The sequence below is a fragment of the Rana temporaria genome, chromosome 4, assembly GCF_905171775.1.
Source record: "Rana temporaria chromosome 4, aRanTem1.1, whole genome shotgun sequence".
NCBI lineage: Eukaryota > Metazoa > Chordata > Amphibia > Anura > Ranidae > Rana > Rana temporaria.
In genome coordinates this window covers 432433966-432448681 of record NC_053492.1, presented here as the reverse complement: position 1 = coordinate 432448681, position 14716 = coordinate 432433966, and the positions used below count along the sequence as shown (strand labels likewise).

Sequence of the window (14716 nt, the reverse complement as noted above, 5' to 3'; positions counted from 1 at the left end):
TCAGCTCAAAAGGAATCACAGAGTGAATTGGTTCATCTTGCCCCTACACAGAGATTGCAATGGTCTCAGCCTTCAAATGGGTGGCCAACACTTAAAGGAGCCCAAAGCAAAATGTTCTTAAAGCGGTTGTAAACCCGCAATGATTTTTTAAATTTTTTTCACCTGAAAGGCAAAAGCCATAATGAGCTAGTATGCACCACATATTAGCTCATTATGAAATACTTACCTCGGAACGAGGTGAGAGGAACTTACCTGGTCCACGCAGAGCGAGATGTCATCTTGACTCGGCGTGTCTTCCGGGTATCGCCGCTCCAGCACTGTGATTGGCTAGAGCAGCGATGACGTCACTCCCGCGCATGCGCGGGGGAGACTTCAATTCGGCAAGGTCCGGCTTCTACCGGTCCTTTAGCTGAGGATCCCCGCTGCGCATGCGCCGCTGCAATCAGCGGCGCATTGCGGGGGGAATATCTCGTAAACCGTACAGGTTTAGGAGATATTCTTTATACCTACAGGTAAGCCTAATTATAAAAGTCAAAAATTGGGGTTTACAACCACTTTAAGGAAAGATAATTCTTCTCTTGTTTCCTTACTATTCCACCCAGCAAGACTGTATCCAAGTGTGCTATTGTAATAACTAGAAATTAGATTAATGTACTTGAAGCTGCTTCACAATTATCCAAAATAAATATTTCTGAATAATTTGAACCAGCAATGTAGCATATACATCAACAAATTGAGCCGTAATGAGGTGATAACCTCCCAGGTAGCAAGGAAAACTTGTAACAAATTTGTGGCAGTGTTGAATTGTAAGTCGGTTAATTTGCTGAACATTTTCACTGGTAAGTTGTACACTTGCAGAGCACTTGAAGCACAACTTCCAGTGGACACGTTTCTAATTTGTAGCAAATTTGCGTGGCAAGTCTCTAGTAAGAGCAAAGTTGCAGTGGTGAGTCTACAGCAGGAGCTCTGCAAGTCTACAGCATGAAAATTCAACCACAGTGACCCCTGTGGTGGGATGACCCGATCGCGGGACACCGGCGGACAAGTCAGCAGACTTGCAGAATGTTTGCAAATAAAGTTGATCTGTGAAGCCTGACAAGTCTAGCAATAGCTTAGCAAGTCATTTTCAGACTATCTGGGCTTAGACCCCCAAAACACATTGCCTCATCTCTTCCAATTTATTTGAAGAAATATGTAACTATGTAAATCCATTTAGAATTTTTCATATTCAATCTGGTGCCCTTCTAAATACTTTACTGATCCTCACCAGGAGCTTAACGCAGAGGTCCTTTAATACATAAGAACTACCTAACTGACTTTGCTATGCTCTATTTGATAAATTCCACCACGTAGTGTAAGTCAGAATACAACATTTTGATCCAATGCCGCCCCATCCACCCCTTCCTTCAGCTTAATTTGGTCAGGTGAAAAGGAAGGTGAGCAATAATTGGTTAATATGGACTAATGAACTTGGCGTATGGTCATAGCTCTTTGTATCTTAAGCCAGCTAATCTTACCTGTTTGTAAGAGCCACAGAATATAGCCGAAAGTCTTGGATTCTTCCAATAAATTGTTCCATACCTAGTAACAATAAAATTTAGGTAATGAGCCTTAATTATTATTTGCTACTTATGTTTACTAATTGTATTTTATATTTAAAGAGTATGAAACCCAACATTTTATATTCCTGATATGTGCCTGCTGTACCATGTATTGAAAAACGCTCCTGTTCTCTTTGTATTGCTTCCTTTTTTGTGAAATTCCTGGTGATCCTGCCAGCCTCTCTGCTTTTCTATTAAAAACTGACCACATTATGCAAGAGAACTCACCATGGTCATGCTCTAGCGTTGTTGGGAATTCAGCCTGCTTTCCTTCAATGATCAGACATGTCCTGACCCCCCCCCCCCCCCCCTCCCACACACACCACCATTTACTGGGAAGATCAGTGTACTGCTGATTCTCCTCCCCCCACCTTTTATGCTGCAGCTGAGAACAGAGAGAATGTTGAAAGAGGGAAAAAGGGTATTTATAATGTGTTTTTTCTTAACCTATACACAAATGTTTTGCCTTTCATTTCTATTTTAAACTTAAAGGGTTGTTTTACAAATTGATCATTTCTGAATTTATTAATATTTCAGTGAAGTTTTTTTTACGCAAGTAGTGTAAGTATATGAATTTGACCTGTAGTAAGCATCTTGCAATCACAGCACAGTACAGCAGAGCTCATACTGGGGGAGGAAGCAGAAGCACAATGAGCCAATCTGTTGTGTTGTAGTGCTAGAAGGAGAAAGCAGAGCCACAGAGAAATTACACTGCTGCTCTTTTTACTGTGTTAAAGGTTCGTAATTTTTGTATTAGGGTGAAAAAAATCCTGGCAATGACGGCCCCCCCCAGCCCCCCCATTTTACTTACCTAAGCCCGTTCACCTGCTATGCGCGTGTTCGGCGTCCTCTTCTCCACGGTGTCTGCCCGTTGATTGGCTAGATTGGATAGATTGATAGAAACGCAGCCATTGGCTTACACTGCTGTCAATTACATCCAATGACGTGGCGCATCGGGGGTCGGGGGCCAAGTGATACAATCGGTGGCTATGGCCGCCGGCTGTATCACTGGATCGCTCCCCTGCAAGCTAACCCCCTTGGGAGAGAGCTTCCTATGAAGGGGGTTCGTTGTAGCGGGGAGGACCGAGACAGCTGTCGAGGGACCCCAGAAGATGAGGATCGGGGCCACTCTGTGCAAAACGAACTGCACAGTGGAGGTAAGTATAACATGTTTGTTATTTAAAAAAAAAAAAAAAAAAAAAACTTCCACACTACTGTGTGGAAGAGCTGTGAAAATCCCAGAACTGGATGGGCAGAAATCGCTTCTCTTTTATGTATTGTATCTGTTTGTTTATTTTCCTAGAGTTTACCTTTAATTAAGTACCACTTGTGTGAAAATAATTAACAAACACTCATTAGTAGTTCTTTCAGAGAATAGAACACTTATTATTTTTTAGGTATACAGTACTGGCCCTTGAGAAAAAGTAATAAATGAGAAGTGCAGCCTTGGTCTTTAAAAGTATAGTAAGATTCATATATCCCCTGAAAAACATTAAGTATCATCCTTCTATCATCATTCTGATTAGCTAGGTGGTGTGAAGCTGCCTCATTAGGCTGAGGCAATGAGCCAGGCCAAGTGCCACCTTTAATTAGTGAAATGATAGTTACATTGGTTCCTTAAGACACACTGTAAAGATAAAAAGTCAAACTGTAAAGGTACATGTATAGGGAAATCCAATTTCTTGCCATCAAGCAATTGGACCTTAGAGGAGCTCCTTTTGGCCAACATACATGTCCACTATTCAGTTAATTTCCAAAGATCTTCTAATAGTGCCAAGAAGACTAATTCAGGAGTACTGGGGTATCTACTGTAATCATCTCTATTCATATCTATTCATCTCTGCCTTGTCATCAGAAATGCATAGAAAAAGGGCAAAATTAACAATAATGTTCATATAGTGCAGTACTGTGGAAGAGAAATTAATGATGAATCAAAATGTCAAAATGTATGATTTAAAGAAATACAACAAATACTAATTTGGGGTGTTTTCTTCTCCCCTGGTCCCTTTTGTTCATGCAAATCCTTAAAGTGTATCTAAACCGAAGAATAAAAATGCAAAATATTGCCGCTTATTAGTCCTTAGATGTAATGGCTGCATTAAAGCAATTGTAAGGTCATTATAAGCACAATACATCCTTAAAAAAACACCTTACCCCATGGCTCCAACACATTTATAAAAAATGGCAAAAAAATTGCAAAATGCATCTCACACAATTTTTGTAAAATGTCAAGGAAATTAATACTCTGCTGGCGGTGCTCGCCCCCCCTCCGGCTCCCAGGCAGCCCTTCCTCGCCAGACCTCAAAATCCACTCGCAAAATGCGAGCAGGCGAGTGGATTTTTTGAGGGCAGTCTGAGGCCTCGTACACACGACCAGTTTCCTCGGCAGAATTCAGCTTCCGACCGAGTTTCTGGCTGAATTCTGCCGAGGAAACTGGTCGTGTGTACACTTTCAGCCGAGGAAGCCGACGAGGAGCTCGACGAGGAAATAGAGAACATGTTCTCTATTTCCTCGTTGTTCTATCGGAGCTCTCGTCCCGCCGAGCTCCTCGGCGGCTTCAGTGCTGAACTGGCCGAGGAACTCGATGTGTTTGGCACGTCGAGTTCCTCGGCCGTGTGTACGAGGCTTCAGGGTATTGTAGAGGTTTAATATGCTAGTCATGCAATGCCAGGTACTTTTTCTTTTTTTTCCTGAATTCCCTTGTATTGTTTAACAATTATGTGTTATAAAGCTATGTACACAAAGGTGCATGTCCAGTGCCTTGGCTGCAGCTTTAAAATGTACTAATTGGTTGTAGACATGTGCATTCTGAATTTCGGGTATTTTCATTATCATTTTAACAAACAAAAACGAACGCTTAGAATCCGAAATCCAAAAGATCGACATAAAAAAAATATTTTCATTTTCGTTGCTACAACAGTTGGATATAGATAGGAGATTCAATATGAACCTGACCTATGGTGGAATGTGCCTAACCTTAACTCTATTAGTCCAAGATTATTCTACATAGAGAGGAAATATAGTGTTGGGGTAGACCATTCGACATGAACAATGAAGATTTGACGAAGCAGCGAAAAACATACAAATGTTAGGCCTAATCTCCTGCCATCCGTGACGGGAGGCTGCTCCAGCCTTTTAAAAAATAATTTCCCTGGCTCCTGAACCTCTCCTGGACAGGTACATACCTGTATGGTGACCCCTGGACGGCTGCCTGCCTAAAAATTCGTCCTGCTGCCGGATCAGCCCACGGACGAGCCGCCGCCATCTTGGGGCCTGCGAAGCATCCACAGGCATCGGGCTCGAGTATCGTGGCTGCGATACGATCGGGGCTCACCAGCGGGCGCATCGGCACCTCAGTACCATCTCCGCATCTCTCCCTTGGTCCCCGGAGCCCTCTAACCTATTGCTCGCTGTCCGCGAGCGCCGCTATTCTCCCCGTCCGGGCACCTGAGCTGGGAAAGGCCGCGGCTTCGGCCTAGTCCTGGAAGCGGCGGCCATCTTACTTCATCCGACGACGGATCCGGAGCTTTTCCTCGGCCTCCCTGCTACTGGGACCTCTGGTTACCACCTCCAGTACCTCTGGACACCTTTGCTGTGCCTCCTAGACCCTGCACCTCTGTCCAGGTTAGTCCCTGACTCTGGCCTAGCCTCCCATCGGCGGCCATCTTGCTTATTACTGAAGGTATTATATATACTGCAGGCCCTCTCCTCCACAGAATCAGCTACCCCTTGCTGCATACCCCTTCTCAGGAGACATAAGCTGCCATTTCAAATTACCATTTCTAAATACAAACGTTAACCAGTGGTAATTGTACAGGCTTAGCGAATGCATGGTGGTCATCTTGGTGTGCCTTACCCTCTTGCTTATGGAAATTTTCTCGTCTCTAACGCTGTTATCCCCTGCAAGTGACTTAACCCCCGCCATCCTTGACTCTCTCTGAAGTATGACTGCGGACTGCGTAGTTAGTTATTTTATTTTTCATATGGCACTAAGAGGTAATGCTTAAGCCGGACCCTGCCTAGCTGCCGACCTGATTTCAAATAGCAATGCCAGCAAAAGGCTCTGCCTCCCGTTCATCGATAAACAAACGGTCCGCTAAATCTTCAACTGTACATCAGACTCCTGTTGGCTCCATCAAACGCTTTCTTGCGGCTGAGAGGGCGGGTCCTGGCTCTATGAGTGCTAAGACCAGGGCATCGAGGTCTCTCATCTCGCCAGCTTCTCACACTGCCTCTATCCGCGAAAGTTCACCGGCCTCATCCTGTGGATCGGAGATAATGGATGATCCTGGTTCTCCTACTGGTTCTGAAATGTCCTCCTTTCTGCTTGAATTCAGAAAAGAAATGGCGGGTATGTTCCATGACATGGAGAAGTCGATCAAAAAAGACATTTCTGCGCTCCGAGCGGACATGGCTCACCTCCTCGACAGGGTTGAGGAAACAGAACAGCGTCAAGACTTGCATGAAGTGGCTATTAAAGAGCTACAGGACACTGTTACCCAATTGTCATATGCTCAAAGGGCCTCACTATATAAACTTGAGGACCTCGAGAACCGTAACCGCAGAAATAACTTGCGTATCCGTGGCCTACCGGAAGCAACTGGAGATAATGATCTGGAACCCTCGCTCCGTGGCATCCTCAACACCATTTTAGGCAGACCACCTACGGATCCCCTGCGGTTTGACAGAGTCCACCGTGCTCTTCGACCCCGTAACCTCTCTTCTGATCTGCCCAGAGATGTGATTTGCCGTCTCCACTACTTCGAAGAAAAGAACGCTATCATGATCAAATTGCGGAACACCCCTAATATTGACTTTGATGGAGCTATTCTTCAAATTTTTCCGGACATATCTAAAGAAACTCTAGATCGCCGCAGGGCCCAAAAACCACTTTTGGAGAGACTGAGAAGTGATGGAACTACCTATAGATGGGGATTCCCAGCAAGCTTAATTGCGACCAAGAATGGTCGATCGACCACGCTGCGCTTTCCTGAGGAACTTCCTACCTTCCTACAAGATCTCCATTTGCCACACATGGAGCTCCCAGGCTGGCAGAACCCCATTCCCACTTTTTCTGCTCTTCGCTCCTCCCAATGGCAGAAGACCCCTGCTAAGCTACGGAAGGTTTCTACTCCGAGCTCGTCCAAGAAGAATGGGTGAGGTACTCCTGGGCACCCAGTCATTTTTACTATTAGCAATTCTCCTTACGGTGGCAAAGATGTGTTTTTAAGTTTGTTATTTTTTTCATTGTTTTTTTTGCAGTTCCTTTGCCGCTTTGAACACTTGATGGTTCATTTTTGAAATTGGGACTTGTTTAAACCGTGTTGCTTCCTATTTTGAGCATTGCTGAATGTACATCACATCACCTGATAGGCTAACCTAGTGTTTGGAGAATGCTAAGTTTATGTTTTATGCGTTGCTAATTTCTTTCAGTTATAATTACCTTTATTTACAGGTCGGCAGCTGACGGGGCCTCTGGCTCCACGTTGATACACTTGCCGGGGACATTGTTTTTCCCCCTTCTCCTCCTGGGGTTGCTGGGAAATGGTGGTCTTTATCATTCTCCTGATGTTTTTTATCTTCAAATTCTTTCTGACCGCCCGATCCCTTCATCCCCACTGGGACCACCGCAGATTTCTGCGTGATTGTTACCTTACTCCCAATCGTTCTACAAAATGTTGTCCTGATACTTTTGTACTTTTCCTCTTTTCTTTTTCATTCCCCCTCTTATCTCCTTTCTTTTTGCCCTCTCTCTCCCTTCCCTCTCCTCTCCCCTCTCTTTTTTGCTGGGCCGCATGGCTGTATGACATGTTCACTTGCTTCTTCCTGGAACCATGGCTACTTTAAAAATCTCCTCTTATAATGTACGAGGCCTAAGTGTGGCCGCCAAGAGACATCAAGTTCTCCGAGAATTACGAAGTTCGGCCTGCTCTATCGCTTTCCTTCAGGAAACTTATTTGACCCACGCTACATCTGTGAAACTCTATTCACCACACTTCCCGCATTGGTACTATAGCCTATCTGACACTAACAAAGCCAAAGGAGTGGCCATTGGTTTCAGTAGGAATGCATCATTTCGTTTTACAGACATGCTTACGGACGACCACGGTCGTTATCTTTTTGTCAAGGGATTCATAGGTAACACTAGATGTACTCTGGCCAATATTTATTGCCCTAATCATAATCAAACCCTTTTTTTTACACAAACTCTCACAAAGCTCTCACAATTCGCCGAAGGCTTGATCGTTCTCGCAGGAGACATAAATATGCCTCTAGATCCTACGATGGATACTTCCTTGGGTCGGTCAGGTATTCCATTCAAGCGGCTAGCGCAAGTAAAGAAAAAACTCTTTGATCTCCAACTTATAGATGCTTGGCGTCTCATGCATCCTACGGATAGAGATTATTCCCATTTTTCTGCACCCCATAACTCTTATTCTAGAATAGATAATATCTTCTTAGATCATTTCCACCTTCCCTTCCTCCGCTCAGCCTGTATAGGCACTGCCTCTCTCTCTGATCATGCTCCTGTTTCCATATGCCTGACTATACCAGATTTACCTCACCGCCCTAATAACTGGAAACTCAACGACTCCCTCATCACGAATTCGATAGAGATATCCGCCTTAACCAAAACACTTTCCCAATATTTTGAGGAAAACTCTGTCTCAGGTACCTCTCCATCTCTTTTGTGGGAGGCGCATAAGGCGCTAATAAGGGGAAATCTTATTGGGTGCAAGGAAAAAAAGAGAACATGGTCAGCAGCTCAAACAGGTCTTGCATCAGATTGCTGAGTTGGATAAACAACATAAACTTTCTCTCCACGTTTCACACCTAAAAGCCCTTACCCTTAAAAGAGAAGAACTCAAAACTCTCCTTGCCCTTGAAACTAGACGAAAATTTCACTACATTTCCCAGAAAGTATATGAATGGGGTAACAAACCGGGGAAATTATTGGCTAGGTCACTTACAGCCAGGAAAACGTTATCATTTATACCCAAAGTGAAACTGCCATCAGGAGATTTAGTACACACCACCCCCCAAATATCACGAGCCTTTAAGGAATTTTATGCTGACTTATATAACGTGGAAGGTGGTTTGGCCTCTTTATCTCTTGCCGAAAAACGTAAACGAATCCTCGCCTTTCTTAGACAAGCCAATCTCCCTAAGCTTTCAAAGTCCGCCCTTAGCGCTCTCGAAGCGGATTTCTCCGTGGAAGAATTTAATTTAGCACTCAAGTCCTCCTCTTCCGGTAAAGCCCCTGGCCCTGATGGCTTCACCCTCCTATATTACAAAACCTTTAGAGATGTCTTATTCCCCCACCTTGTAACCTACGCAAATTCTGTTTCCCGTGATTCCCCCCTTCGACCTGAATCATTATCCGCCCACATCACGGTTATCCCTAAACCTGATAAGGACCCTACCCTATGTAGCAGTTATAGACCCATCTCCCTTTTAAATGTTGACACCAAACTCTTTGCCAAGGTAATAGCGAATAGATTGCTTCCCCTTCTACCTAAGTGGGTCTCGGCTGATCAAACCGGTTTCATTCCAAATAGAGAGGCGAGAGACAATTCTCTCCGTACTTTGTCACTGATCCATTATGTGCGGAAGTGTTCCCAGCCCACCCTTCTCCTCTCCACCGATGCTGAAAAAGCATTTGATAGGGTGGACTGGGAATACCTTAAAACTACTCTCTGTCATTTTGGCCTTGGTCCTAAGATGCTCTCTCGTATCTTCTCCCTTTACTCCAACCCTACCGCACAAGTACGTATCAATGGTTCCTTAAGTGATCCATTTACGCTACATAACGGAACCAGACAGGGTTGCCCTTTATCCCCCTTGTTGTTTGCTATTTCCCTTGAACCCTTTTTGGCTTCTGTTAGGAATAACAGGGGAATTCATGGTATCCAGGTCGGCGCTAGAATACATAAATACGCAGCCTATGCGGATGACGTTTTATTCTTTATCCAACATCCACGTATTTCACTGCCGAATCTGATGTCTGAATTCTCCTCATTCCAAGGTCTCTCCAACTTTAAGATTAATCTTTCAAAATCCGAAATTTTAAATATAACAGTTCCCCAACGAATGGCTGATCAGCTGAGACCCCTATTTCCCTTTCGCTGGGTTCCATCGCGCATGAAATATCTTGGCATTTATTTGACTCCCCACCTCCATTCTCTCTTTAGACATAACTATATCCCTCTTCTAAATGCCATTAAGGATGATCTCCGGAAGTGGTCTTCCCTCTCTCACTCTTGGCTAGGTAAGGTCAATATAATAAAGATGAACATACTCCCCCGTATTCTTTTCTTGTTACAAATGATTCCCTTGAAGATCCCAATAGGTTTTTTTACCCTTTTACAAACCATGGTCTCTCGCTTTATATGGAGGGATGGGCGTCCCAGGGTTTCTAGGGAGACTCTTTACAGAGCCAAATGTTCAGGGGGACTGGCTTTACCTAATTTTAAAGCTTACTATCAAGCAGTTATATTAGCACGTATAGCGGATTGGAAATATGCTGCCACCTCCAAATTATGGGTTCAATTGGAACATTCTTTATGTGGCTCTGATCTCTCTGTGACCCCTTGGATCCCACGTTTTTTTAGAAATTTATCCCCTATTACCTCACCTCTCACCTTATCTTCCCTACAAATCTGGGATGATCTACATAAGAAATTTAAGTGGTCTTATAACTCCCCATTAACTCCCTTGATGTCTCACAGATACTTCGCCCCGGGTCTCCTTGATTCGGGCTTTCAGAAATGGTCACCTGATGGCCCTCTCTTATTGTACCATGTTGCCTCCTCCAATTGTCTTAAACCCTTGTCTGAGATTCTGGGTCACAATTCACCCTCATTCTTGGACAAGTGGAGGTACAAGCAATTGAGTAGTTTTTTCCATACATTGCCACGTCCCTTAAGAGGTATCTCAGATCTCAACCGCATAGAACAGATTCTTCTGCCTAGGGATCCTCCTACACGTTCTATCTCCCAATTCTACAAAGCCCTCCTGGACTTACAATGCCCTTTGCATCCAGAATATATATCCCGATGGGAGAAGGATTTGGAGATTACTATTACTGATAAAAAAAAGGATAAGATACTCAAGCTTACACATGTCTCTTCCCTGGCTTCTTCCATGACTGAATCTAACTTCAAGCTCCTAACTAGATGGCACCTCACTCCTGCCAAGCTTCACCGTATGTTCCCTAGTAATTCCCCACTCTGTTGGAGGAATTGCGGTCAAATTGCCACCCATGCCCACATTTGGTGGTCTTGTCCCCTCATTCGCCCTTACTGGACAGAAGTCTTAAACTTGATATCTCAGATCACTGAGGTACAAATCCCCCTTGAACCGTGGACGGTTCTCTTCCACGCCACCTCTAGGCCCATTGGCAAATACAAGCGTTCAATCACTCCACACCTTCTTAATACAGCCAAAGCCATTATCCCTCGTCTCTGGGGTCAACCTGAAACTCCTTCCATTAAAACATGGTTACAAAAGATTTCTGAGGTTAGCCTCATGGAAGAACTCACTCACATTGCAAGAGACACCAGTGAACAACACTCCCGAATCTGGGCGTCCTGGTCTTCATTCATCTCTACACAGTGCTATTTAGATATTATTTCTTCGCCCCCTTACGGGTCTGAAGCCACATGAGGCGGTCTTTCACCAAATTGTGACCCTTTATCCCACTCCCTGACATGGTTTCCCATTACTCTTGATATCTTACTAAATAAGTCCGATTAGTGATATGCTTGATACGATTGCCATGTGACCCAGCTCTCCCTCCCCGCCCTTCCCTACCCTTCCCTGCTTACCCATCCTACATCCCTCTAATCTCTTTTTCTCCATCTTTTTCCTATCCTCTTTTCTTTTTTCTTTTTCTTCATTTATAGACAAATTGAAATGCTTGTGTTCTCTATGATGCATCATTTGGTATACTTTCCAATTTACTACTCTGTATTGATGCCTATTTGGAGAGTTGACTTACTTTTATTGTATTGTCCATTTCTATCAATAAAAAAAATATATTAAACAAAAAAAACATACAAATGTTGAATCTGTCATTGAAGGCTTATGGGGTCTGTTGAAAGTTCTAAGAAGATTCGACAAGCAGCTAAACTGTACGATGCCGCAATCGTACATTTCCGGTCAAATGCTCGGCCCATAGGCTATAGAAGAATTCGAATGTTGGTTCACTAGTAATAATAATTTATAAATATAATCATACAACATTAGAATTCTTCTATAGCTTGTAGGCGGAACATTCGACCGGAAATGTACGATTGCGGCGTCGTACAGTTTAGCTGCTCCGTGGAATCTTCTTAGAACATTCGACAGACACCATGGCCCAGATTCACAGCAGAGATACGACGGAGTATCTCAGATACTCCGTCGTATCTCTCAGAGTATCTATGCGACTGATTCATAGAATCAGTTACGCATAGATAGCCCTTAGATCCGACAGGTGTAATTGAATTACACTGTTGGATCTTAGGATGCAATACCTCGGCCGCCGCTGGGGGGAGTTTGCGTCGTAAACCAGCGTCGGGTATGCAAATTAGTAGTTACGGCGATCCACAACGGTTTTTCGCGTTCGATACGTCGCTGCTAGTCTAGTTTCCCATCGCAAAGTTAGTCATCGTTTTTGCTACCCTAACTTTACACAGCACACGTATACGCTGTATAAAGTATGGCCGTCGTTCCCGCGTCGAAATTTGAAAATGTTTTGATCTTGCGTAAGACGTCCGGGAATACGAAAGTACGCTACGCACGTCGCCGTTCGAAAAAATGACGTCACTTTGCGCAAAGCACGGCGGGAATTTCAAAACGGAGCATGCGCAGTAGGTCCGGTGCGGGAGCGCGCCTAATTTAAATGGCACACGCCCCTATGAATTACGCGTGCTTACGCCGGAGGCCGCCAGCGTATGTTTTCATGCAAGTGCTTTGAGAATCAGGCACTTGCGATGAAAACTTGCGGCGGTGTAACGATACGTTACGCCACCGCGATTCTACGTGAATCTGGGCCCATAAGCCTTCAATGACACATTTGACCTTAATTAATTCAGATTTTGAGACGAGTGCATTTTTTAACTAAATAAAATAAATAAAAACACATTTCGGGAGTAACTAAATAAAAAAAAATTCGGACAAAAACAAAATTCCGAAACAAAATATTTCAGTGTGCACATGTCTAATTGGTTGAAGAGCAGAATTCAGTGGATTTGGGTTTATTCATAGTCACTTCAGTATAAAGTAAATGCTCTGCTAAATCCACATTGAGATTCCTAACTTTGCTCCTACCACACCCATAAAGATCTCGGCAACACCATTTTGTTTCACTTCCTCTGTTACATGCTCCATAAGAGTAACATTTTTGAATGCAAGAGTGTTGCAACACCATTGCACTCTTCCATGTCCTAGGTGGACATACTGGAAACAATATTTTACCAACTACAATGTTAGGAGGGACTCAAGTTAAAAAAAAATGGATGATGAAGGGCCAGGTTTCAGGCCCTTACTTCTGTTTCTGACCCAAAGATAGAGGTATCCACTACCCGTAGTTCATCTTAGCTTTTCAGTCAAGCCACAAATGTTGTTGGCCTTAGTTCTAAGTATATTGATATGGGAAAACACTATGGCCCGGATTCTTGAAACACTTACGCCGACGTATCTACAGATACGCAGCATAAGTGTAAATGTGCGCCGTCGTATCTCTGCGCCGTGCCCATAGAACTAGATACGCCTGAAGTTAGGCTTCATCCGACCGACGTAAGTTTCCTACGCCGTCGTATCTTGGGTGCATATTTACGCTGTCCGCAAGGGGTGCTCCCATTGATTTACGCGTCGAATATGCAAATGACTGAGATACGCCGAGTCACAAACGTACTTGCGCCCGTAGCAGAAATATACGCAGTTTACGTAAGGCGTACGTCCGGCTTAAAGTTATTCCACCTAAAGGAGGCGCATCCCATGCTGTCAGGACCATTAAGGTAAGTACTCACCGAGGCCGAGATGCTGAGGGTGGCTCACCTTTGCGACCCTGTGCAGACCACTCCCTGGAGTTAGAACAGAGGAGGGACGGCACAAGGAGGCACCGGTGCCGGGAACTGGTAGGCAGACTTGGTGCAGCTGACGAAAACAGGGCAGGTGCAGAGGACTGGAGACAGTCGTTGATCAGGCAGGAACAGGCAGGTAAGTCCAGAAGGGACCAACAGGAAACAAGGCAAATCCGGGTCACAGGCCGTGGGTCAGGAGTTGGAGAGATCAGAGGAAGTCCACGAGAGCAAGCCAAGGTCAAGGGGCAGGAGACAACAGCAAATCCGATAAGCAGGCAGGGGTCAAGTGTAGGAGATGGCAGAGAATAGTCAAGGTCCAATCCGGGTCAAACAGGTCAGGGTATTCAGGTTTCAAGGTTCTCTCACAGGGTAAAGCTGACAACGAACCAGCAATTAGCAAAGGGGAAGGGGCTGGCTTAAATAGGCCGCACTGGCCACTGATTGGTCCGCAGAAGTACAGATTCAGAACCAGGCTCCAACAGACAGCACACAGAATAGAACTGAGCAGTGGCTCAGAGACAAAGAGCCGGACCTGAAAATGGAGAGGTCCCAGGTTAGATTCTACCCAGAACCAACTGGTTCACATGCAAAGGTATGGACGACGGAACAGCTGTCGTATTTTACGTTGTTTACGTAGGACTACGTGAATAGGGCTGGGCCTAGGTTACGTTCAGTGATTCGACGTATCTTAGGCGTTCGTTCCGACGTGATTCTGAGCATGTGCACTGGGAGCGTCCACGGGATGGCGCATGCGCCATTCGTTCGGCCATTCATTTGCATGGGGTCACGCTTCATTTACATGTATCACGCCCACCTTCCACCTACTTTGAATTAGGCAGGCTTACGCCGTCAAATTTACGTTACGCCAGCGCAACGTAGGGAGCGAGTGCTTGGTGAATACTGTTCTTGCCTCTCTGTGTTATGCCGGCGTAGCGCTTATGAGATGCGCTACGCCGGCATAAAGACGAGCCGCTCTACGTGAATCTGGGCCTATATGTGTACAATACAGAAATGCTGTGTCTGACACACTATACTGGAGTCTCTAC

General features: G+C 44.7%; 1 protein-coding gene across 1 annotated transcript in view; it reads right to left on the bottom strand.

Moving 5' to 3' along the window:
* The window catches only part of USH2A (usherin), a 1018338-nt gene that overhangs the window by 950058 nt on the left and 53564 nt on the right, over nt 1-14716 (bottom strand). Inside the window, exon 4 of the mRNA XM_040347840.1 lies at nt 1518-1581. Within this exon, the coding sequence (XP_040203774.1) occupies nt 1518-1581 (64 nt within the window). The remainder of the gene's footprint in view (nt 1-1517; nt 1582-14716) is intronic.